Here is a 26,382-nt window from a genome sequence, read left to right as displayed (position 1 = left end):
ATGTTTCTTAAACAATAAGCCACAAATGTTGGAAGGCTACAAAATCATTGCTCCTAACAGCTTAACCTTACTTGGGTCCCCATTAGCTAATGCGACCAAGTTGGAAGATTTTTCCACAAGAATTTTAAAAGCTTTAACAGTATGGAGCACATTCTAAGTCTCCTACCAGCTCATCAATCTTTATTTTTAATTCGCTGCCTGTACATACCTAAATTTATGCACATTTTCTGATCAACATCTTTTTTCAAAAACAATGAATTCATATCTAAAATTCAGGATAAATTTAAAATATTTCTGGAAAAAATTTTAAATATAAATTTAAACTCATTCAATTGGTCACTTGCTCAGCTACCTTCTAAACTAGGCGGTTTAGATTTTTTTCCGCTCAATCTTTTATCCTTATCATCATTCGTATCATCTAGATTATCTAACAATTCTATGATTTCTGGCTTCATATGCCCTACCGATCGTTTATTAGACGATGCTATTGACACATGGAAAGCAAACACATTAACACTGTATTACCATCAATCATCACACACAAAAATTTTTTCACACCTTTAATCTCGAAATACCAAACAGATATATCAGTCAATCCACCTTTAGATTGCATTCAACTCCTCCAATTAGACAGACTTGGTGGTCATGAATGGTTAGAATCACTCCCTAGTCGCAACCTTGGTAATCTCTTATCAGATGAACAACTGAGAGTAACCATTGGTTTACGTCTAGGTTGCGATATAGTACAACCTCATGCCTGCATCAAATGCAAATCACCCGTTGATTTAAAGGGTAGACATGGCTTAAACTAATACCCAAGGGATGTTCGAAAAGGAGATGGTGGACCTGCATATTTTACTTCCGCAACGATGTTATCATTATAATATTTACAAATTATTTTTTATTTTAAACATGCTTTACTAATATTTTCCTGAATTATGAGTTCAATAACTTTTAGATTAAATATTGTGAATGGAATGCTATCAAAACGTTTGATGAAGGTTAAACATATAAATTAATGAAAATAGAATTTATAATTGATGTGGCGTGCTGAAATATAAAAATATTTTAATTATATTCCTTTATACAAATTTCTCCATATTAAATATCGGGAGAGTCGAGTGGGCAGTAACATCATCGATAAAATATAGTCCCAGTCCGTGAAATATGGATATTATATTTCCTTCCTTACTTTGTTTGATTGAATATGGCAATTATAAAATGAATTTTTAAATAGTAAATGCTTTTTGCGGGCTGTGCTAAGCCATGGGCCAGATTTAGATCTAAAAAAATCGCCACTGGGTTTCAAGCAAAATGGATTACAGGTCTCTAATCTACACTATTATTATTTTTTATTAAATTTTAAAGAAACCGATTAAGATATATTAAAAAAGTCAGATTTAAATCAAATAAAAATTAATTTTTTTAAAATAAATCCCGATTTAAATCCACCCTGTAATATAATAATTCTTAGTTTATAGGTTTTGTTATACTCCTTAGATCTTTTATTCTCAATTTTTTCCATTTAACCCTTATAATAAAGAATAATAAATTAATATAAATTTCTAATTTATTTAAATAAAAAATATAGTAATATTTTATATATATATAATATATATATATACGCGAAAAAAAATAATATTTATATTTAAAAAAAGGATAAATTTTTGGAATGCTAAGAATAATTTATGACGATTATAAAAATAATTATTTTATGATTAAGTATTGTTGTTTATGTACAAAAAATATAGTTCAAAATACAAGATTTTAAGATTTAAAATTAGACCAATAATTTAGTTTTGTCCATAATATTATAAATTTTTATTTTAAAAATGTACATGATTTAGTATGTTGGGTTGAAAAAATTTATTATTTGATATTTTTTTAAAAATTAAATAAAAATAAATATGTTATATTAAATATTACAAAAAATATATATTGATTATTATATTTTGGGTGTCGTTTGTGTAATACATAGGTATAGAGCTTTATAAATATATCAATTTGGCATTTATCTTAACATACTATTTAAAAGACTTCTTTGCAGGGATGGATGGAGGGAATATTTGATGCAAAAAAGTGTAGGACGGAGTAATTTTTTAAAAAACAGAACATTTGTATAAAAATTTTAAAAGAAAATTCTTTCGATGATTTCTTACATGAAATTCCCATAATAAATTAAGAACACAATTTTTTTAAAAAAAAAGAAAGAAGGTGCAACAAAAATAGGTATTCAATCCAGATATGAATAAGGCCTAAGTATCGTGTAAGGAACATATCCTATATCGTTGTTATGATTCCGAGCTTTCCACCAATTGCGGTTATCCTCTAAAATCTAAATAAAAGTTTGGAAATCAAATATAATTCGTAAATATTTATATAACGATTTATCTATTAAGTGATTCATATATATTTTAAATCTTCATTTATTATAGTCTCCCCCCCCCCTCTACTTATGTCATGAAGATATATTTAAAAAAAAACATTTCTATCATTTTATTAGCCTTATTCTTCTATTTAAATCATCAATCCATATCCACTCGCGTAGAATAATATATATATAAAATGAATGCAAACTTGAATAACTTCCCCTTTGTGAACGCTAAGTTCTTTTTCGTGCTTGCTTTCCCTATCAAACATAACTTCGTAAGATTTACTGCGAGTATCCTTCAAGAATTCCATAAACCTTTTCCTTGTGTGTATGTAAAAAAAAATTAAGGTAAAAAAAGAGAATATAAATGTTTTGAGATAAGTTATATTTAATTTAGCAAGTAAATATATTTACATGATTATCACGTAAGAAATATGGAAAAAAAGAATCAAATAAATTCAGCATGAAAATAACTTAAATAATTTTAATAAAACAATTTACCTTTTCTCAATTTCGTCGCCACTCATGCCTCCTCTTTCCACTGCCACTATGCTTGTCCCATTTGAAAAATTTCCGTTATAACCTTGAACGTTTCCGTTGTGGTTGGAGAAATTTCCGCCATTATGATTGGCGATCTTTTCTGAGCCATTCCGGTGAATGGATTTACCGTTAGTAGCTCTGTGATTGGTCGCCGATTCGTGGTTGTCGGAAAAAAAGGAAGCGGATGAAGGAACGGGTGGTGGCATAGGGGAACGCGGAGCTGGTTCAAAATATTTCCGGTCCTTTGACAGCATCATTCATTAAATTAAAGGATATTATCAGATTCAAAAAAAAATTCTAAGTTATAATTCTTAAAAAATTCACTGTTTTCTATATAAAAAGCAACTGTGAACAAAAATAGAATAAATAAATATCAGTTAATACTTTTAAGGATTCAGATTCGCTCATTTTATCACCTTCCGAAGTTTGATACCGAGTCTGCCAACCATCTTGGAATATGGGTGAGAAGGAACGAGAATATCCCCTAAAATGGTCCCTTTTTTAAGAAAGTAAAAATACAATATAAATATTACCTAAAAATAATAAATTTAAATGCATTATTAACTCAATAGATTTAAATTATTTCATAACCTATGTTTCTATGGGTCAACTTTTTCTTTGTCATCAAATTGACTTCGTAACCAATATAAGTTTATAAGTAATATTCAATAATTTTTTGTAAAGTATTAAGAAATATTATATGTTTAATACTGAGGATAATTCCAAGCCTCTCCCAGCGAATGCCAAAATTCGGTCTCCTTGCTGTTTAAACAACTCCTGAGTAGATCTATAGCTCTGTTAGTTAACAACGGTGTAACTATGTGATGCGTCAGGTCTGATGAACCATAATTTATTTGCTATTTAAAAAAAACAATTAATCAATATAGCATTTATGCTTTTCTTTCATTCATCAAGAATTTTATAATATATGTAAAATTAAATATATTTCGGCAAGCATATATTTTTTGATAAACTCAAACTTTAAAAAAATTTTTTTAAAATAAGCAAACGTGAAAACAATAAAGCTATCAAAAATCATTTATTTTTGCAAAGAATGTTAGCAGAAATATATTGAGAATTAGGTAAGATAATAATAAAAATGGAAAAAAGAAGGCTAAAACTCTTAAAGCCTGAACAATCATTTCCAGAGGCCGAAACAAAAAATGAACGAGTTCCGGAGCGTTGGGATCGTGAATACAACTCTTGAGCCGAGCTAGAAGGTTGAAAGCGAGCTTGAATTTTTGAAAAATATCGACGAATTCCGATTCTGAGGGCGGTCTAGCCCTTAGGCTCAACATTCCACCTTATAATAATATGTAAGAGATTAAGAAATTAAGTATTATTTTTTTTAAAAAGAATAAGAATAAAATGTATGATTTTTGTAGATAAATCATCTAGATTTATTTGATTTCTAAATTCAATCAAATGCAACCAACAACTTTACACATATTTTTCTTTAAATCGGATTGTCAAGCGGTCTAACCTGGTCTTGTTTGACATTCACTAAATTTTCAGGAAGTTGGGTAAGAGCTATATGATGAAATCGGTATAGAGATGTAAATGGGAATATAAACGGTAGGAGTCTAATGAACCCTGGAAGATCTAAATAGCTATACGAAACGTATGGAAAATTAAGCGAGACAACTTACAACGAACGAGAGGCTCATAGGAACCCCGGATGGAGTGGCGAGTGAGATAAGAAGAGATAATAATTACAAATGGGATAAAGGAGGGTTGCGCGGAGGAATTCAAGCTATATGGGGGAGAAATGATCAAGACGAATTAATGAGCGAGTTTTAGGCGAGGGGATCATGCTTACCCCGGAACGAGAAAGAATACTACATAGATAAGTTCAGTGGATCGTAGGCGGTGAATAAAGGAAATCAAGCATACTTAAGGAGAAATAGTTGAACTAACGCATAGGAGTATCTAGGATTTTACCAAGAGGGGGGGGCACTATTAGGCAAGTTTTTTTCCAATAAATTTTATTAGAGATCTTTAAGTATACTTTTTTCAGGCTTTTGGCTATATTACATTTTTATAAAAATAATTTTAAGTTTTCACATATATTTTTTTTAAAATTTTTTAATTATAGTCGTTATTTTAAAAAATTATTATCATTTAATAATTTTTCTTTCAAATTCTTCTAATAGTGATATATTGATTGTTTACATTTTTGAGCAAGGGGGATGGGAGTGGGTGGTGAAATTTTTTATTAGCTTATAATGATATTTACGAAAACAAACAAATTTGCGACCCCCTCTTTAGGTTACGTTCCTAGACTAACGTAATGACAAACGGGTGACGAAAAAAGATAATGCCAATAAAATATTTTGTTTTTGAGATATTTTAGTCCTTATGAACGAGTATATTATATTTACGCGAGTAAATGGGTATTTAAGGAGATAGGAGGTCAAGTATACATGATTTGTAAAAGAAATAAACCGAAATTTTAAAAATTTCGTCGACTCCATTCCTTTAAATTCACATATCAAAAGAATGACTGACTGACTAACAAACACATGAGTTTTTAAAAAAAATTAATGTTTTTTAAAATATAATAAAATAAATATAATAAGTTAAAGATAAAATTAAAAATAAATGGGCTATTATAATTTTAAAAATCTTAGTTATTTTATTTTGGATAATATGAAAAATTAAATAAAAAAAATTAATAAAAATATTTTTTTTTACTAATAATAATAGATAATTTCCAATTTAAAAACGATTAAAATAATGAATAAAAATATTACTTCCAGACAAATTCTTGCTATTCTTCTTAATAACTTTTCGTTTTTCCAATTCCCTGAGAGCAGCGTTCGAATGTTGTAGTTTAGAGATAAAATTTTCTATATCGTCGAAACAGTGGTTTAACATCATCTTCGGAAATAAATAAATAAATAAATAAGGCTCTTTAAAGTGGTGTGCTACTCTATTTTTCAAAATAATGGGTTTACCAGTAAAAAAATAGAGGATAACTAAGAAAAATAGGTTTGAAGGAGTCTTAAGTGTAAATTGTTAAATTAAATAAATAATTTTATTTATGACACAAACAATTAAATTTAATTGCCTAGATTTCTATCCTAACTAACCCCTGCCATCCTTTGATTCTATCCTCCCACCCACCCCCCCCCCCTAAAAATGAGCAAGCATTTACCACATCGTGTTCCGTTTGCTGACTGGCCACCGATTCCGCTCCATCTATATCATGGGAAGAATAACTATAAATACTTTCCCTCGGTTGCATCTGATATTCCTTATCTTTATATATATATATATTTATTTTAACAAACATAATAATAACTTTATTATAATATAGTAATCATTTTAAAAATTGTTCATCCTTTTCAAAAACTAGTTTAAAAAAATTTACTAAATATAGTATAATCTTATTAAATTTCAAAGAGGGAAAACCAATACATACAATAAAATTTTAAGATTTCTTTATTCGTATAGCGGAAAATGGGTTATATAAATAAGAACTTTGTATGTTAGTGGGAACCATGCTAGAGTGAGTTCCGTTTAATAAACAAAAAATAATAAGTTTATTATATAGAATAATTGTAAATTTTTATTAATAATAAAGCTACGTTTTGGCAAACGATTAAAATTAAGCAATATATTGTGCTATTTTTTTAATGCAAAAATAGAACAATGAAATTTTTCGTTAAATAACATGTCTATTCAACTTGGTAAAAATTATTATAATATAATTTCCTGGAAATTAAACAGTTTTAACCGCAGGAGGATTAAAAAAAATTGTTAACATGTTTCAGAAAATCATTAGTAATAGATTTTTCATAATTAAAAAAAAGGAATACAATCTCTAACAGCCTCGTAGCCAGGGTTGTGCCAGGGCATCCTTAAAAAAATGTCGGCACACAAAATTTGCTTTTAATGGCGTATAACAAAAATATTGGTCCCCAAAAACTGTTGGCATCCCCTTTCAATTTGTCAGTTCCTGGATACGGACCTGATAATTAATTAAATTAAATTTATTAAAAAAAATATTTATTCATTCTTTTAAAATATTTCATATCGTTTACACAAAAAATCGTAGAATGAGATGGTAAGCTTCTTTTTTTGGGGGGTGGGGGGGGGGATAGAATTTGGGAAATAAATTAGGCAATTATTTTGTGCTTTGCCACTTAGCATACTTTACATGAATTATTAATTTTGCGAATAAAATCGCATAATTTTTAATTGCTTGCCTAGACGCTGACTTAATAGCTATCTATCATTATACAATCACCTTCGTCGAATCTTTTTTCGAAGCGCGTTTGTCCGGTCCTTTCTCTCAGGTCCAGATTGCTTTTAACCCTACCGGGACCGTAACCGTTAGAACGGGGGGCGCCAAAATTTCTCTCGCGATGTAAGGGATCGACAGATGTCAGGGGCGAGTGTAGGCTGGAAAAACTTGCGTTGTGTCGAAAATTGTTAGATAAATGGTGGTTGCCATTATAAAAGGGTGGGAGTGTCGGGTAGCCGTTATGGTTGGAAAAATTTGTGGCGTGATGGTTGTTAAAATTTGAGCTAATGTTAAGGTTGTTGGACGATAATTCGTTAATGTTTATCATAGATTTGCTACCGCTCATCATTTGAGGGGGAACGTAATAGCTATATTTTGAATTACCAAAAAAAATAATAAAAATGAAATACATTTTTTATTTTGATAATCGTATTTTACAAAAAATATAGTCACGTATCATCATAAAATTAAAGGACTTAAACTCCTAGTGGAAATTTTAATAATAGGAACTTAATCGGAACCTAATTTTTTAAAGGGGCCTGTACTTGCCTCGTGTCCATATTACTCAGGGTACAATGGGTTATCCATAAATCGGTCCCCACTTGGTCTTTGGTCTCTCAAACTGTTTTTTAGATTTCTGAATCCTAATCTGGGGTTTACAGCCCTATAATACTAATTTCCTGGCTGATTTATTAGAACGGTCCCTAGTTATGATTTTTAAAATGCATTTTATAAAATGGGGTAAAAATGTATTCAAAGTGCCGTGCATGATAACTATTTGTTTATTTCTTAAATCGATATTGTTAACAAGTTAAAACGGGGGTGAGATTTTATGTTAGATAATCGGTTGATTGACAAACAACAAAGCCCCTTCCCCATTTAACTGAAAGATATATGAAATAACCTAATCCCATTTCTAAATTAAATATGGCAAAAAGGACAATCGAAAATCGAGTCACAAGAATTATGATTAATAGCATTATTAACAAAAAAAGAAGGCGTATTTAAGAAGAATATATATTTTTGATACCTTTTAGGGCTTTTTTTGATTTTTGAGCCGGATTTTAAGCGATTTATTTCGTCGACTATTTCCTGAGCCTATAAATTTGTAAAAATAAATTTTTTAAAAAAAGAGAAGGATGCAATAGGTTCCCAGAAAACTATTCGTAAATCTATTCGTGATACAAAATATTTCGTACAAATCGAATATATCGTTAATTCATCTTACCTTCAAAATTATATAAATAGATGATAAAATATCAGAAGAATTTCGATATATATAAATGTCGCCTTCATATAAGTTCTAACTACGATCAATTTTTTTTTAACACCTGAGTTAACATAATAAGAAATTCTACATTTAATCTTATCTTAAAAACACATGAATTAATGTAGCAAATAGCAAAGGTGTAGCCAAGGGGGTAAAGGATGAATTCCTATAATTTTAAACTAGTAAAAATTTCCTCCATATATAACACCCCCACCCTCCTCTTATGCAAAAATGTACACAATATATAACTATAAACAAGATTTGGAAGAAGAATAAGTAAAAGTTAATAATTCTTTAAATAACGATTATAATTGAAAATTTTTAAAATTATTTTTCTACAATTGGACCTTAAGATCCCAAATAGAAATTATGGTGAAAAAATAACTTAATAATGCCCCTCCCTTTAGTAAAATCATGGATATGCCTATAACAAGTACTATTACAGTCGCCATCTAGCCAGTTCAATTTCATTCTGCTACTCCAAAAACTACTAAGGAAACCAAATTTTTGGCCGAATTCCATCACCTCAAGAAACGAAGCTCTTGCCCTAAAAATTAGCCGATTTTGCAACCGTACCCACAAAGGATACGATTTTGAGTTTCGACAACCATGTGACGAAAAATATAGGGTTTAAAAGGTGATGATTAAAATCTTATCAGAATCGGTTAATAAGAATTTATTTTAATCGGTAAAAAAAAAATTCAATGTTTTTCAAAATTAAGTAAAAATAAAAGAAAACTTTTTTTTAAAAAAAAATGTCTCCAATTACTTCTCTTATCTAAAACAAAATTTAAAACAAAAAAAAATATTTCGATTCGATTCTACAAAAGAAACCGAAAACAATGAAAACATTTAATCTCGATTCTTGAACTATATTGTGAGACAAAAACCACTTGTTGTTATTGTAAACTATCAAGCCGACTCGTTTTACTTCTAATGTTAAATTTTCTTTCTTTCATTCCTTTCTTCTTTTCTTTTTCTTTCTTTCATTCCTTTCTTCCTTCTTTTCTTATTTTTCTTATTAAAATAGGAACTGACATAGAATAAGGTATAATAAATATTTATTTTCCTATCACTCAAAATGTTTTTTTTTTCATCCAAGCATCTAGTGATAATTTATATATATATATTTTTATTTAAAGCAAAAAAAATATTTTAACGATCTTTTCGACACCATTTCGTAATTTATAGATGTTCTTCCTTACCTCGTAATCTAATTAATTGATTCGAAAGGCATATAAATATTTTTTTTTCGATGGGAGCTTATTAAAACATAACTTAATTAAGCATTCGATTTCTTAAAATTGTAGGGTATTACTTAATCAAATTTTGGATTTTTGTTAATTAAAAATCTACTAGCTATTATTTCAAAACTTAATAAAATTGTAAATACATTACGAAAGATGGATTGGATGGAGAAGTTCTGTCCGCGGCCTGGGCTGGTCAGCTCAAACCGTCTAAAAAAAATATTAATACAATATTCCCTCCTTATTCTTCGATCCTATTTTATTGGATAATTGAATATCGTAAATTATAAAATGAATTTTTTTTAAAAAAAACTAAAAAAAATATTTAAAATAAATCAGGAGGTGAGAAATATTTCATATTCATATCATATTTTCATCTTTCTTTCCCTTCCTTCCTTTAATAAATAGAATTAAATAGGGTAAACATGATTAAATTTCAAAAGTTGCTGCTGAATACGCTATGTACAAAATTCAAAATAATATTTTTCAATTTTATAATATATTCCTAATTCCATTTTATAAAAAAGGTGGGTCGTGGGCTGGGTGATCATATATTTTTTTTTCTTACTTTGAAAGCATTGTTTTGCATTAATTATAATTTTGTTATAAAGGCTTTTTTGTACAAAAGTTATAGTTTTAAATCGTTTATTTTACAGAGATTTTCTCTAAATTTGTCTCAGTTTTCCGGTATGCCTTTCCCTTATACATACTTATTGTGTTTTAGGTTTTAGTGTTTAATCTGTTAAATTATCTAGTGTTGTTAAATGGCTCGATTTGAGCCGATTTTTAAAAACGGTTAACTCAATATTTTATCCAGAAAAATATTAAGTAAATCTGAAGATTTCGCTAATTTTATTAGTGAAATCTCGGCTTAAGTAATATGTTTCTGGCTAAAATATTGCCGTTCTTAAAAATCGGATCAGATCGAGCCGTTTAACAACACTAAAATTATCTTTGCTACATAAAATATTTCCTTTTTTATAAGCAATTCTTTTTATTTAAAAATAATATTTAAAAAAATAATATTTAAAAATTGATTTTTTTAGGCTGTGTCCAAAACATCAAAAAATTAATTTCACAAACTTTCGAAACTTTAAATGAATATAAATATATAAGCTATTTTAAATATAAAAATAAAAACATGCCCAAACATATTTCTGAGGAAATTTTATAAATTTATCATATTCTAAATATAAAAACATGTCCAAAACATAATTCTAATTTTTTTTTTTTATAAATTTCAAGAATTTAACCATTTTCATTAAAATCTGCGAAAGTTTTGAATTCGAATTTCATTTTATTAAAAAATAACCTATGCAAATAAAAATGCTATATAAAATGATAACCAAATTATGCAGCGCCCAATTTAGTTTTTGAAATAATTATAAATCTAAACTTTATTATTTTTTAAAAATTTTACATACAAGATACAGGCATGCTTATTACCGGTTGAAAATGTTAATCAATATATATTTTTATAGAAATTTCCACGTTTGCCATTTATATACTTGCTAATAAATGTTGAAATTCAAGTTGGTTCTTTTTGTAAGTTTTAATTTTATGAAAAATTAAATAATATTCATGCAATTGCTTGAACTTCTAATACCCAACTATACCTAGTACTGTTAAACGGCTCAATTTAGCAGATTTTTAATTAAAATTTTAGCTAAAATGTTACGCAAGCCGAGATTCCGTTAATAGATGTCCAAGCCATATATGGGCAATTTCTTATTTATAAAATAATGAATCGAATATCGAATAATTCGTTTTAGGTATACACCCAACAAGACATCATTTATATTTTAAAAAAAAACTTCGCACTTAAGTATAAATTCCATTTAAAGGTTTATGTCAAAAACCTATATGGGGTCAAAATTTTAACCAGATTTAAAAGATTAATTTCTTAAAATTATTTGTCCCGAGTTTTTAATTTTCAGAATAATTTAAAAATATGAACAGTAAATGAATATTAAATGCTTCCATTAGTGTCGTTAAATAGCTCGATTTTTTGGGGAAAGGCTATCCCAAATATTTTAGCCAAAAAATAATTATACAAACCCTTGAGAACTTGTTCATAGAAGGCAGAAAGATTTGAATATCTATCACCGAAATCTCAAGGCTTTTGCGGTAATAATATTAGAGACAAAATTTTAATCAAAACTAGGGTTAATATAGCCGTTTAACAACACTTCGCATCATTTGATTTTCCAACTGGACATTAATATAATTTTTTAATATTCTAAATTTAAAATCGGCTCTGATCTTTTATAAAAAAAAATTATACAAATTTTTCTGGCCCTTATAAATTACTAATTATTTTGATTAAATATTATAAATTGACCTGTTTTAGCTAGTCAAATTACAGTTTAGTATTGTTAAACGGCTCGATTTTCAAAAAAACGGGTAACCCAAATATTTTCGATAAAAAAATATTAAGCAAACCCTGAAGATTTTGGTCATAGATAGCGGAAAGGGGACACCTATTAACAAAATCGTGAGGTTTGCGTTATATTATTTTTGGCTAAAATCTTAATTTAAAATAGGATAAACCGAGCCGTATAAACAATTATACAAGACAAATTAATTTTTTCGCTTTTACGTCGTGCAAAAATATAAATTTTAGATTTCTGACCTCCCCCCCCCTCTACTTTTTATAAAAATCAAATATAAGCAATGTTGTATTTGTTCAAGTTTTTCTGAAAAAGAAAGTTATTTATATTTTATCAACGTTTTTAAAAAATCGATTATAAAAAATTAAAAATCAATTTGAAAAGTGAATCACAAATTTTAAAAGTTCTTATAGTGCGCACAAATTGAACGTTTCATTTAGAAAAGCGGGAATTTATAAAAATGGGAACGTTAAAAAGGGAAGAAAGAATCACTAGTATTTTTTTTAAAGATAACATCTGATTAGAACAATGATTTTTTATTGATCAGGGATCAAGAAGGAGTATTCCGGAATAGAATAAATATCAAATTTTGCATATTTTTTTATTAATTCATTCATTATCACGTCAGATAATTTTCTTTCTTTTCTTTCAACCTCAAACTTTTACTTTTTTATAAAAAAAAAACATATCTAAGTCCGAGCCTGAACTCAAAAAACAGGATTCGATTCAAAAACGAATTACAAAACTGGTTACGATAGTTCAATTTTTATGTTAAAAAAACCCCGATCGAGCCGTTTTTCACAAAAATTCATGGCCATGCGTGCCGGGTTTTATTATTTGACCTCTACAAGTTACCCTGATATAAAATAATCGAAAAGTATGGAATTTTATTTTTTATAAAAAAATTTTTAAATCTGCATAATTTTTTAATATTATTATTTATATTTTTTAAAAAAGCACAACCTTCCCTTATACCTTTATTATTTTATATATATATTTTGTACGCGTAAATTTTCTGGTTGTATTTTATTTGTAGGTCAGCTTTTCATAATTTATTGCCATATTGTTATCGCTATTATTATTATATAAAAGGTACTAGGAAAATTATAAAAGTTAATTTTTTTTCCCCCTTCTCCCTATTTGATGATGGATTTACGATTTGTCAATTCCTTATTTTTTTAAAAATGGTATGGAAAAATTAAAAAATAATAATAACAAAACATAAAAGTCATCATTATTTTTGATAATAATAAAAATAAATATAATTTTTTCTTGTATTAATTTTTAAGATTTGGTTTTATCTTTTTCCTTCTTATTTCTATATCCTTTGAATTTTGTAGTAAGGTCTTTTAATTTTACAAATCCTCCACGAATATTCATCTTTGTAAAGGAGAAGAATTTTAAAAAAAAATTAATTATGGTTCTAATTTACAATATTACTGGCCTTCAAAAAAAGGGTATATGAGGTTATTTTATATTCCTTTATTTTTCGATAAATATAATAATGATATTTTGCAAGATAAAAAATAATAGGAAATATATAATTTTTTTTAAGATTATTTGGATTTCACCTCTACGTCCAAAAGTTGCTTCGCTTTTGGTAGTTTTAGATGCAGCCTTGAAAGCGAATATTATAGGTAGCGTTCTAAGCTTCAATTTAATATTTGTTCTTAATTCTGAATTCTATTTAGAAAAGCAGCCTGGATACCATTTTATAGATTTTGGCATTAGGTGATAATATTTCTCAAATATGTTTCAAAAAGGTTTACTTTATTATATTTTTTTTAAACCCCTAAATCATTATTCAGAATGGCTATTTAAAATATTAGGGAACCAAGAGATAGCCTTAGGATTATAAATATTTTGTCTGCAAAAACAAGAAAAAGAAAGAAAGAAGAAAAAAGCCAGAAGAAAAGCATTAGCAATCCAATCCATAGGCGGATTTCTTCCAATTCTTTTTTAAAAAAATGTTCACATTACAATATTTTTTTAAATGGGTGGTAGAGTAACGGGTTATAGAACGATGCCTAGCGGAGAGGCCGAATGACGCTGAAAGAGGGGGTGGTCAGTGGGAATAAGGAACGTGAAACTATGCCTAAAAATGGATTATAATTTGTTGTTCTCATTAAATCTTAAAAAGAGAAGAGATTTCTTACATTATGTAATCGAGCTCGCGGATTCAGCTGATATTAATCTGGAAATACACGTCCGGTTATATTATCCTCGAAAATCTTTTAAAGATAATATTTATAGATGCTACATGCTAAGGTAATATGCTAATACTTATATTTTAATTAAATTATTTTCAAAAAAAAATCGCGAAAATTAGGGGAGATTAGCGATTTAAACCATATTAATACCGATTTATTTGTAAGTAAGGATTTTATTAATATTTATTTTTTTTTAAACTTTGTAAATTACTGACTTTAAATTATAAAATGAATTATATTGATTAAGTTACGAGGTGTTATGATATGAGATAATAAATAAAAATAAATTAATAAGTTATAATAAAATATAAATGTTGACATGCGCGTGGCAATAATAATTTAAATTTGGACGTATTGATTTTGAAAACATGGTGTTATGTGAGTATTGATTTTGAAAACAAAAATTTATTAAAACGAGATAATAATCGATTTTTAAAATTGAAATACAATATTATAATTATACTATGCGATTAAGGTCTAAATTTTAAGCAGGTTAATAGAGATAATTTCATTGTTAATTTTTTATATCGTAAAATTTTTTATGAAAGTTTGATCGAGTTAAGGAAAATGAATCGGGTTAGAAGTGCGAATGGAAATTAGGAGGCAAAGAAAGTTAATGTTTTTTAAAAAATATATATAAGCGAAATAAAGAAAATAAATAAGAAACGATGCAATATTCTTTATATTTTCTTTTCCCCCTCATAATCTATTTCTGGTTTAACTTATCGCCCAAATATAACGTATAAAGGGAAATAAATATTATCAACAAAGGATACCTCTTTTTTAATGTTGGCCATTCTATATAGTGTTAAAAAAAACGGTCTTAAGATTATAACCAAAATAACATTATGTAAGCCTAAAGATTTTGCACATAGCTGGTAGAAATGCTTGGACATCTATTTGCCAATTCTCGATGCTTACTTAATATTATTTATAAAATCTTAATCGGGCCGTTTTGAAAAATAGACCCAAATCGGGCTTTTTAACAACAAATAACGGGGATACTATTAATATTATCCCTATCAAGAAACTTTGGATCACATTAAATCGATTCTTTTTATTCTACCTTTAAAAAATATTTGAAAATTGAGGTATTCGGTCATTGGCATAGGTAAAAAATGTCAAAATCGGCCTATAACCAAATGAATACTGATAATTGGCTGCATATCTCTGTTTAACATTAATATAAAACATAGTAGGCCACTCTCCATATTAGACCTATTTAAAAATGAATTGAACAATCAATTTTCGGAACATTTATTAATAATGTCTTTTTTAAATTAAATTATTTGTCATTCCTATGATAATCATATGACAGGTGACGTGATTAACAAGGTTACTTCAACTGCTCTAAGACTTTTCTAAGTTGGAACTAAATCGTTGTCAAAAAATCGCATATCTTATATAAAGGAGGAACAATAATAAAACTTCCCCCAAAAACTGGTTTGGCAAATGCGCCTTTTAATTTCGTTGATAACTTGATCGCAAGTTCTTTTTATCATAACATACTAATAAATAACTACTATATTTCTTTCTTTCTGGCAAAAGGAGAGAATGCCGGAAAAATGATTTAATGATATAATACTCCTTCCTTCTACCCTGTGATCAGACTACATTGAGGTACCCGTCCTCTATAATAAAACAGGTAAGATATCACGTATGGGAATCTATATATTCGCGAAAATACGTGTTGTGATACCATGTTTCAACTCCTTCGGGCGGGAATGATGAAATTTGTATTTCAAATGCAATTTTCGTGATAATTAGTGATTGAAATACAAAATATTAAATTTTATTATTCATAAGAATCGATTCATTTTTGAATAGACCTAAATACCTTATTGAAAAAAAAATACATATATACACAATAAATGACCCAGTCCCCTTCCATCACTTACCGTTTTTCTTATATATATTTTTTTAAGAACAAAAAAAACATCTTCAAAAAAAAGAGGGGGAAAGAATGAGATTTAATTTTATAAATATTGATTGTGTTTGTATTAGTTACACTTGAGTAAAACGAATAAATTATGTTTTTTTAAAAATAAAAAAAACTTTTTACAAATTTTCAATAAAATATGTTTAAAGAAAAAGGAGAGGAGGATAACCTATCGATTGATGCAGTATAACATTTCAATTTTAATTGACAGTGTTTATATTTAACAGACCTCGTATGGAAACCGCTAACTCTACTTCTAGTCTAAATTAGGTTTGAGCAAAAAACTCATTCCCATTAACTTAAGAAACTATCTTGAAAAATATCTTCAGAGTTGCGTTTAGAACAAATTAATAAAATGAGTAAGAAATATTTTTTTTAAAAAAAGAAGAAAGTGTTCGAATGAAAGAGAAAGAAAAAAAAGTGAACATTCCATTAAAAAAAACAATAAAATTATATGTAAAATATACCGAAACGGATATGCATTGAAATAAATGGATTTCGGAAAGCGGGTTGAGCTTTTTCTTAGATTCTTGTAGCACGGTAAACATGAGGATGTTATTGTAAATTTCGTTGGGATCTTCAGTGATTACTGCCGTGGGTTCTAGAACTTTGCTAAGAGGAAAACGTTCTATACTTATCTTTTTTATTTTTTTAAAAAAACAAGAAATGAGATTTGGGCTCGCCTCTATGCCGTGCTACCCTGCACAGACTTTCGGAACAAACTCGGACAAACACACCCTCCGACTTGATCGGATTCGAATCTTGATTTTAAAATTTATGTCGAACCTGATAAAAAAATTTTTTAAAACTATTTTGCCTTTGTTTTCCTAAATGTTTTTCTGAACCCTTTTTAGATAGTCATATTTTTTTTTCCTTCAGCGTCTTATTTATTTTTCCGATTGCCTCCATAAAAAAACGGAAAATAATGAAATGTTCGTATCCGCCTCGAATTTTTCGAGTCGAATGATTTTCGATAGATCTAAACAATATTATAGTAAATAAAATTTCGGAACGAACTCGAATCTTTGAAAAAAAATCAGAATTTTTTTTTCTTGGATCGGATCGGATCGAATCTAAAAAATATGCACGACGGAAAGCTCTACTATGTATTATCTAAAACTAAACCGCGAATATAACTAAGATGCTAAATTAAATTTGCAAGATATTAGAGCTATTTGGGTGTGGTTTAATTATTCTGACAAATTTACTCGAAATGGCTGGGAGTCATAGTGTAACTAATGTTGCTAAACGGCTCGTTTTAGACGATTTTAAATTAAGATTTTAGCCAAATTTAGGCAAACCTCGAGATTTTGTTAAGATATGTCTAAACCTTTCTGCCATCTATGAGCAAAATCTCCAGGCTCATATTATTTTGGCTAAAATATTGGGTCATCCATTTTCAAAAATGGAGCCGTTTATCAAGAGTGTCACGGTGTATTAAATTTACCATTTGCATACTTCGCCGCGAATTCGTAATAACTGCGAATGCAGGGTAAGAGAAAAGTGTGAGCTTATAACCTAAATCAAGCATCAGAATGAATCGAGCTACGTAGAATCTCATGTTCTCGTCCTTTTTAAAACCCCATATAAGATCATCAAGAACGGATGGTTTAAAAAATTAAGCCATATTTTTTGGTAATAAGATCCTAGGTCAATTAAAACCAAATCAATAAACCAATGATAATTATGTATCGTCGGTTGAGTATTGCAATGTTCAACATCCACTTTTTTAAATATTCTACCGTATCGGCAATTAATAATGTTCAAATATAATTTAAATCCTTAATATGTATCATTGCATGATCTGTTAAAATATAAGAAACCTATTTTTTTTAAACATGCTCTACTGCCTGACAATTTAAAAAAAAATAGATGTAGAACAGTAGAATACTAGTCCGATGGTACGCATTGGTTGCCATCAAATTATGGAAGGAAGGGAAACCAAAAAAAAGAGAAGAGCAATGGGTGTGATTTCTTTCTTTCCCTCTGCGGATTGACAAGAAAGAAATTATAATTCCTCAAATATCAAATTCAAATAATTTAAATATTATTTAGGAATTTATAAATCTTATTAAAATATATATATACATTTAAAAAAATGTTATATAATAAGGAACTAATAAATTTAAAAAAAAATTTATTTATCACTTTAAAATTATGCTAATATTATATTTATGACTTATGGGAGTTAAATAACCTTAGAAGAAAGCCGCGAATGGGGAAAAGAAATTTCTTACTTTTTATTAAAAAAAAATTGTTATATTTTTTTTATAAGTTGCTTTCTCAGGTCAACTTATATTTATATGACCAAAATCTTTAATTGAATATAATAGCTCTCCATGATAATCTAATTTATTATATAATATCATAAATGTAAAATATCTTTTAAAATTTCAACTTTAAATCATTTAAAATTCCGGGAATCTTATACCCAGGTTGGCAGACCGATATCACGCTTTAGAACTTTAAAAAAAAGTCATAATGATCTTAAAATAATTTATAATAAACGCTACATTCATTTAAGCCCCGCTTCATAATTATTTATCATTTATCTTTCGAATATCTTAAATCCTCAATTTATCATTTACATTTTGGATTAAAATAAAAGGGTATCCACATTCAGGTCAAGACCCAAGGTAAGTAGGGTATTATTTATGTTAGATTAGTATTGTTAAACGGCTTGAATTATAAAAACGGCTAACCCAATATTTTAGCTAAAAATAAAAACGCAAGCCTGGAGATTTCACTCGTAGATGTCAGAAAAGGTTTGGACATCTTATTAACGATATCTCGAGGCCTGCGTAATATTATTTTATCTAAAATCTTTATTTCAAATAGGATAAATCGAACCGTTTAACAACACTATGCTAGATATGGAAATAGTAGGGTTTAAAAGGTAATAATGCTCAATTTTAACAATTTTTAAATTTCCATTTAAAAGAAAAATATTATTTATCTCATCTCCTTTGATCCCGCCCAAAAATATATATTATATTGGTTAGCTAGGGTTAAATTTTTTTTCTAAAAAAATTGGCGTATATAACTTCGCGATCTGCAAGGCCAGGCTCGATCCCCCTCTGGGGTCCGAATTTACTTTGGTATTAGATGAGCCTAATTTTTGAAAATAATTTTAGTCCGGACTATGACAAAAAATTTTCTAAAAAATTTCGGGATTATCGCTTAGAAAAATTTAATGTGGAAGCTATTTACCGACCTAGTTCTCGTTAGCATTAAGTCATAAAATTTATCTATATTTTTTTATATATAATACCAAATAAAAAACACTATTTGATAGAAAGAATTCGCGACAGAAAAAATAATAATAAAATATGTACATAAAAAACACCCGATACATTTAATGCAGGTTATAAAATTATGATAAAAGATAATGGCCGAATTTAAAGTAAGTTCATTTGAAGGGAATTTTTTAATCGTATAAATTATGATTAAAAATCTAAAATTAAAAGAGGTGACTGGGGTAAGGAGCATGATTAAAGGTCAGAGAGAAATGAATATATGGTTAATTAAAGGTTAGAGAAAGATATGGATCAGGGTTAATAAATATAACGTTAAAAATGGTTTTTAATTCATTATTAATAACCTGTCAAATCTGACAAGACATGCGATTGCATACCAAGTAATAGAAAATGAATCCAACTCAACCCACCGATTTAAATTTTTTAAGAGATTTCCAATTTAAACTTAGAAGGTTATCTTAAAATTAAAATTAAAAAAGGAAAATAAAATATTTTACTCCCCTCACAAAATAGGTAAATAAAAATTAATCTAAGATATTTTAAATATTTAAAAAAAGGTTAGTTATTTATGTTACATTTTTGTTTTGTTTTGAGAAATAAAGCGACACGACACATAGGTGTCATTTATTACGAAAAATATTTTCATTATATATATATATTATACATATAAATATGCAATAATTTGATTTTAAGACCTTAAAACAGGATATATATAATAACTTTGGCATCCGTTGGTTATAAAATAACTCGTTTATAAATTATAAACATTAAAGTTTTTTATTTTCTTTATTTCTTTACATTCTTTAGCACCCTTATAAGAATACGGACTTTAAAGGGACAATAATATATATTTTAAGCGCATTACCGCATCTTCGAAACTGCAAATGTGTAGATCTTTCTTGTCGAGCTTGATCTTCATTCGTTGGGTCCATATGCCGCTCGATTTTTCGAGCAAGCGCAACTTGTTTACGGCATCCAAGGGGTGATGAAGACCTATAGACACAAAAAAATATCTATAAGAACTGTCAAACAAAGGATCCAATATTCGACTAAAATTGATCGTTGATCAGTACCGGTTATTGAATCGGTTTCGGGTAAATATCGGATCGGTAATAATTTAATGATAATTTTTGGATCGGCACTATGTAAAACAAATATAATTAATCTAAACTGTAATCAACTATTTCCGATTATATATATAAAACAAATTATATGACTGGTAGAAAAAACTGTTAAATTTAAAAAAATTAACATTTTAATTTTGAGGCTATCTAAAGTTATTAGGAAGGAATATATGGTGAATTCCCTGAGAAATCAACAGTTTCATGACCCCCTTCAGATTTTTCTAAAATTTTTACTAGAGTTTGCATATATTATAACTAAGAAAAAAAATAAAATTTTAGCCTCCAACTTTAAACAGCCATAAAACTTGATAAAATTAAATAAGAATTTGGAATATTTACGGAATAATTCGATCGAATAACAAAATAAACTAATTATTTATATTCGATTAGCTGCTTTATTAGAATTCCTAATCTGAATCGAATAGGAATAATAGGTCTACTATCATTAGGTGGAAGATAGTTATAATTTGAAAAGGTACGTCCCCTTTTAAAAGACAAATGTCAATATAAAATGAAGGGAATGCCCTCCCCCGTAAATAATTGGGATAATAATTCAATGATACTTTTAGAATTTGAATAAATCAGTAGTGATTAGCGAGAAAAAAAACATACTGATACCGGAGTCCTTCGAACCCTGGAGATTTTACTGAACCCGACTTTTTTTAAATTTAGTGATCAAGGTTCATGAATGTTTTCAAAAAAAAAATGTAGCATAAAACTGAGAAAAAAAAGGATAGGAAGAGCAAGTCTAGGAAAGTTCCCTGGAAAGAAGATAGCCGTTGAAGCTGATGCAGTTAGCTTTAAGGATAAGCCAGCCTCTGACTTAGGAAGACGCCTTCTCTAGGATAGCCCGAGAGTTCGCATATGTGAGATCTTAAATCTTTGAGAAAGGATAAGGCAAGTGTTTACCTAAGGAAGTTAAGGTAGTGGATAAGAAAAAGATCAACGAAAAGAGCAAAATCACAAGGTAAAAATATTTTGCAATGCACTGTCAAAGTTAAACATAAAAATCTAAAATTTATTTAACATCTAGATTTTTGAAAATATCATAATTTGCTTAAAATAAAAAAATTAATTAGATGCGATAAAATATTTTTATGGTGGTGAATAGATTACTAAATGTAATATATAATTTTAAAAAAACTGAAAGTCCATATTTTTATGGACACCGAATTTTTAGAACGAGAGTTCGCAGCCTTGATTATATATAATCCCCCCATACTTTAACCACCAATTAAACCATCATTATAAAAAAACCTTTTAAAAATTAACTAATTATTATTACTACATAAATCAAAGTTTGTAGTGCTGTATCCTAGTCGAATTATAAATACACATAATATTAGTAATATAATAAATTTAATGGTAAGTTTAAATGTGTTTCATCCTTTTTTTATCAATAAAAGGTGCAAAAGGAAAGTAAATTATATTATAATCGTAAATTTGCTTTTTTAGTAAATAATATTTTCAATTATTTCTGCCTTTTGGCTTTTAATATAAAAAAAAACTTAAAAATATAATATAATATTATTATATTCGATTCGAGATATTTATTTTATCTAACACTGTCCTCATATTCCCCAACACATCCTATTATGTAAAACATTATATAATTTTATTAGGTATTTTATACCTTTTTTAAAAATAATATATAATAATAAAGTTGTATATAATATAATTGTAAATGATAAATAAAATTTGATGAAATTATAATCAAAATATAAATTAAATAGTAATTCAAATCGTGAATTAGAGTAATTGCTATGAATGGAATGGCATAATAGATTTGTGCTATGAATAGTAATAAAAAACGAGTACAATGCGGCATTTGGGCGAGTAATAATCGCTTGCAATTTATACGTATGCAGTGTTTTAAAATAGATGGTTTTAATTTTTTTGCGAATTATTTTATGCTTTTGTTATTGATACTTTCCAAACTAAATCATCGAGTAAAAAATCGAATTGCTTCATATTCTCGGGTAAAAAAAACATTTTTTAGGATTTATTTTACCGCCGATAAATCAGATTTATAATTTACTTGCTTTAAACCTGGGTTTATATTATAGGTTCAAAAAAATCAAATAAGTAATTGAATGGCTCAAGTACCTGAACAGATACTGAAGTGGTGTCTCCGAGATTATTTAATTTCAGAACCAGCCCAAAAACAGCTGGGGGATAATTTACCATTAGTAATTATACCAATCAATCAAGAATACTATATTCTACTATTCGAACGAATATGAATAGTAAATTATTCGATTCGTTCAAAAGAATCCAATTATCCAATAGAATTGTTAAATCGAATCAACGAGACTAAATATTCGATTTTTACTCTTATATTTTTATAAACTATAATATCTTTCGTTGTAGTTACGATAAAGATCCTAAACGGAAATGCTTTAAATGAATAAGTGGCCCGGTATGGAAAATGTGGTGAACTTATTATATACACCAGACCAGAGGAAATCATATGCCAATATTTTACGTGTAGAGAAGGAATTTAAAAAAGGAGTTAAGGATGATGATTAAAAAGAATTTATAAATAAGATGCATATGAGTTACGCTAATTTTATTTCAGGACTCAACACCTCCCCCACCCCTTCATAAAAACCCCTTAAATACGCAACTACAGAGTAATGTTATATGAAGTTAATCCACTTGCTAAAAAACTACCAAAATTAATTTAAATACAATAAGACCCATTTTTTAATATATCTCAAACTTGCAGGCCTGGCCCGGGTACACGGGCCTGGCAGAATTTTAATTATTTTAAATATACCGAGGCCGGGCCTAAAAAATTTCTTTTAAATACCCGGGGTAGGTTTAAAAAAATTTTTTTTAATTACCTGGGCCCAGGATGTATATTTTTAAATTAAATATTTCAAATCACCATTATTAGTTATATAAATTAAAAATATAATATATTTCAAAAAAAATCCGGCCCAGGCGTAAACTAATAAAACCCGGGCCAGGCCGAAAAAAATCCAGGTCTGGCGAATGGTATCTCTTCAGGTCTCTTATATTAACGGAATCGCGTGATGGAGTACGATCTACTTTATACCATTCTTCTTTAAAGAGACACGTGATAAAAAAATTATCAAAGATAAATAAATGATTGTTTTAATATCGATTTTAATTCAATTTAAAAATTACGAATTTATAATAAAATATTTTTTGGTACCACCCTTTACATTTAAAAAAATTAAACAGATGATGAAACAATACATAAAAATTTAAAATATCTAACATTTTCTTTTCACATAAAGAACATTAACTTAAATTAAAATCAATATACCTATAAAAGAAAGTTCAATATTTGAAATCAGACAGAGGTGTACCACAAAATTTACACTCATCCATTTTTATAAGCATCCCCCTGTAATTTGAGGCAAATCTGCAAAGATTATGTCCCTCTACCAAGATAAGGGGAAGGTGTGAGGAGGAGGGAAAGGTGTGTTCAGTTCAGTATGACACTATTTCAAGTTCATTAAATGTGCTTCCTGACCCCAAATCCTGCCCCAGGGGCTTGGTCGAAAGATTTTTGTGCCTGGTTGACAACATGTGCTAAATATTTTTCCTGGTCAAGCTAGAACTTTTTTAAAGGCTTAGAATTAGACAAATTTATGTCTTTTTCCTTCAGAAATTGATTATTGTGGGCTAGGGCAGCCAGGCAACTGAACTAGTACTAGACTCAAAAAAATAGAATTGAATTTTATAAAAGAAACAAAAATTTCTAGAGTTTTTAACTTGTGTTATCAACTTTTTAATTCAATTACTCCTAACTATGAATACAGAACTAAGTGTATCATTTCTTAATTCCAGTTATTGTCTTTAAAAATATTATAAAGATACCATTTTAAAAATCCACACTAAATAATTTAAAGATATAAATATGATTAATAAATATGTAAATATAATATTTATTTTTTTTAAATAAAATGAAAAATATTATATTATTATGCAATGGATGACCTATTATTTATCCAAATTAAATTTGAGAAACTTTTTGGTAAAAAAAAATGTTATGAAATGTAAAAAAAAAAGGAAAATAGATAAAAACAATATCTTATTTTAAATAGTATTATCAGAAGTAATACCCACGTTTTTTTCAATTAAATTCATTTTTTGATGAAAAAATATGATGTTCGTAATTATTTTATAGAGGTTATTCAATACAGATTAGAAGTCTGCAAATGGCAAAATTTTTAGCCCCAGCTCAGTTAGGATTTAGTTTTGTCCAGTCCGATATCTCTACTAAAATTGCATGACCAGACATGGCATTGATGATCTGCTGATTAATTTTAATGCCAATATAAACTGCCCAGGCTGTAGGGTAAAAAGCAAAATCAATGTAAAGAGTATTAATATGAAAATTCTGCTTTTTTCTATATCATTTTGAGTAAAATAGATATTTTAGTCTTTACATATAAATATATTTCTTTTTTTAAATAAAAAATCCCTTTTATATTATATCAAACTCAATATTTTTAGAATTTTATTTACTCTTCAATATGAATTATGGATTGATATTGGTAATAACTAGCTAGGGGTCTGCCAATAATAAATATTTAATTAAATCAGGTGGATATTTATAATTTAAAACAAATCAAATCTAATTTTTTTAAAAACCAATCTGCTCAAATATCATCATTGTTTTTGATTATTTTATGATTATATAATATTTTTTGTTTTATACATAATTTCTATCTAATAATAACAAATAAATGAAAGGAACCAAAATTCAATTTATTTTTTTGGTTAAAATAAAGCATATAGCTAAAAATATGATATTATTTTATTTGTAACAATAAAAGGATTTAAATATTTAATGGGTCACATTCAGCCAAAATATCTGATAAAAATACCCTTTTTAACAAAAATGCATCAATTTTTATAAATTTTTTAAATACTTATAAAAAGGAGATTTTTTGAGAAAAATAAAAATCAAATCAAATCTTTGTGATAGATTTATGATAACCTGGTATAAATCTTAGTTTTCATATGACAATATTATAAATGTAGTAAACTACTAAACAATCACTAAATTTAATTAAACCATTTTTTAAGACATATAAAGTCTACCCTAATGTTCAAGCGAATTTACTAAACAATTACTAAATCTTATCAAACTCGTTTTTAATATATTATACTACTAATATCAGTGCTAAATTGCTGGCATCTCTCTAACCCCTAGTTAACTGCTGTTACTATGCTTTAGAAAAAATGTTCCCAAAAATAGAGTTTGAAATAATCTTCAAATTAATAAATCCAAAGATTTTTGATCTGAGGAACTTTTTTGAGAATGTTCAGAACAGGATTTTTGATCAAATTTTACCTAAAAATTCTAATATTTTGTTAAAATTATAAATCAATATTTTGTGATTTTTATGCATAAAAGATCTCAAATCACAATTTTTTTTATTAATTATGATCTACAGTAGGAATTTTGTAATTACATATTAATATAAGGAATTTTAAAAATAATAGAAATTTTGATTCTATATTATACAAATATGGGAATAGTTTGATAATGACAATCAGTTTTTTTTTAAGATATATTTATTTTCTATGTTATATAATAATATACCTTGATTTTGCCCACAAGAAAATGTTGCTAAATGATCCAATGTATACATCATATTTAAACAATTAAGTCATTTCACTTTAGAATAAATATTATATGTAAAATTTTGTTCGGGTTTAAAACTCATATTTTATCAAATCGTTATGCGTGTTATTGTTATATTTGTAAATATAATAAGATAGAAACGTTCACACGTGAAAT

The 26,382-nt window shown here is 27.6% G+C and overlaps 1 protein-coding gene across 1 annotated transcript; it reads right to left on the bottom strand.

Moving 5' to 3' along the window:
• Positions 1 to 1,699: 1,699 nt before the first annotated feature.
• LOC135925552 (epidermal growth factor receptor kinase substrate 8-like) lies at positions 1,700 to 26,381 on the bottom strand. The gene is made up of 13 exons (XM_065460938.1): positions 26,185 to 26,381; positions 20,339 to 20,466; positions 16,684 to 16,854; positions 8,191 to 8,258; positions 7,164 to 7,528; positions 6,069 to 6,172; positions 5,665 to 5,791; positions 4,033 to 4,214; positions 3,623 to 3,768; positions 3,296 to 3,407; positions 2,873 to 3,153; positions 2,578 to 2,692; positions 1,700 to 2,335 (listed from the first exon to the last, which is right to left on the bottom strand). Exons 1-13 carry the CDS (start codon positions 26,234 to 26,236, stop codon positions 2,234 to 2,236), a joined length of 1,953 nt encoding a protein of 650 aa, XP_065317010.1. The 5' UTR covers positions 26,237 to 26,381; the 3' UTR covers positions 1,700 to 2,233.
• Position 26,382: the final 1 nt, after the last annotated feature.

Source organism: Gordionus sp. m RMFG-2023, chromosome 2 (genome assembly GCF_954871325.1).
Source record: "Gordionus sp. m RMFG-2023 chromosome 2, tfGorSpeb1-WG-v2, whole genome shotgun sequence".
Taxonomy (NCBI): Eukaryota; Metazoa; Nematomorpha; class Gordioida; order Chordodea; family Parachordodidae; genus Gordionus; species Gordionus sp. m RMFG-2023.
This window is presented reverse-complemented; position numbering and strand designations above follow the sequence as displayed.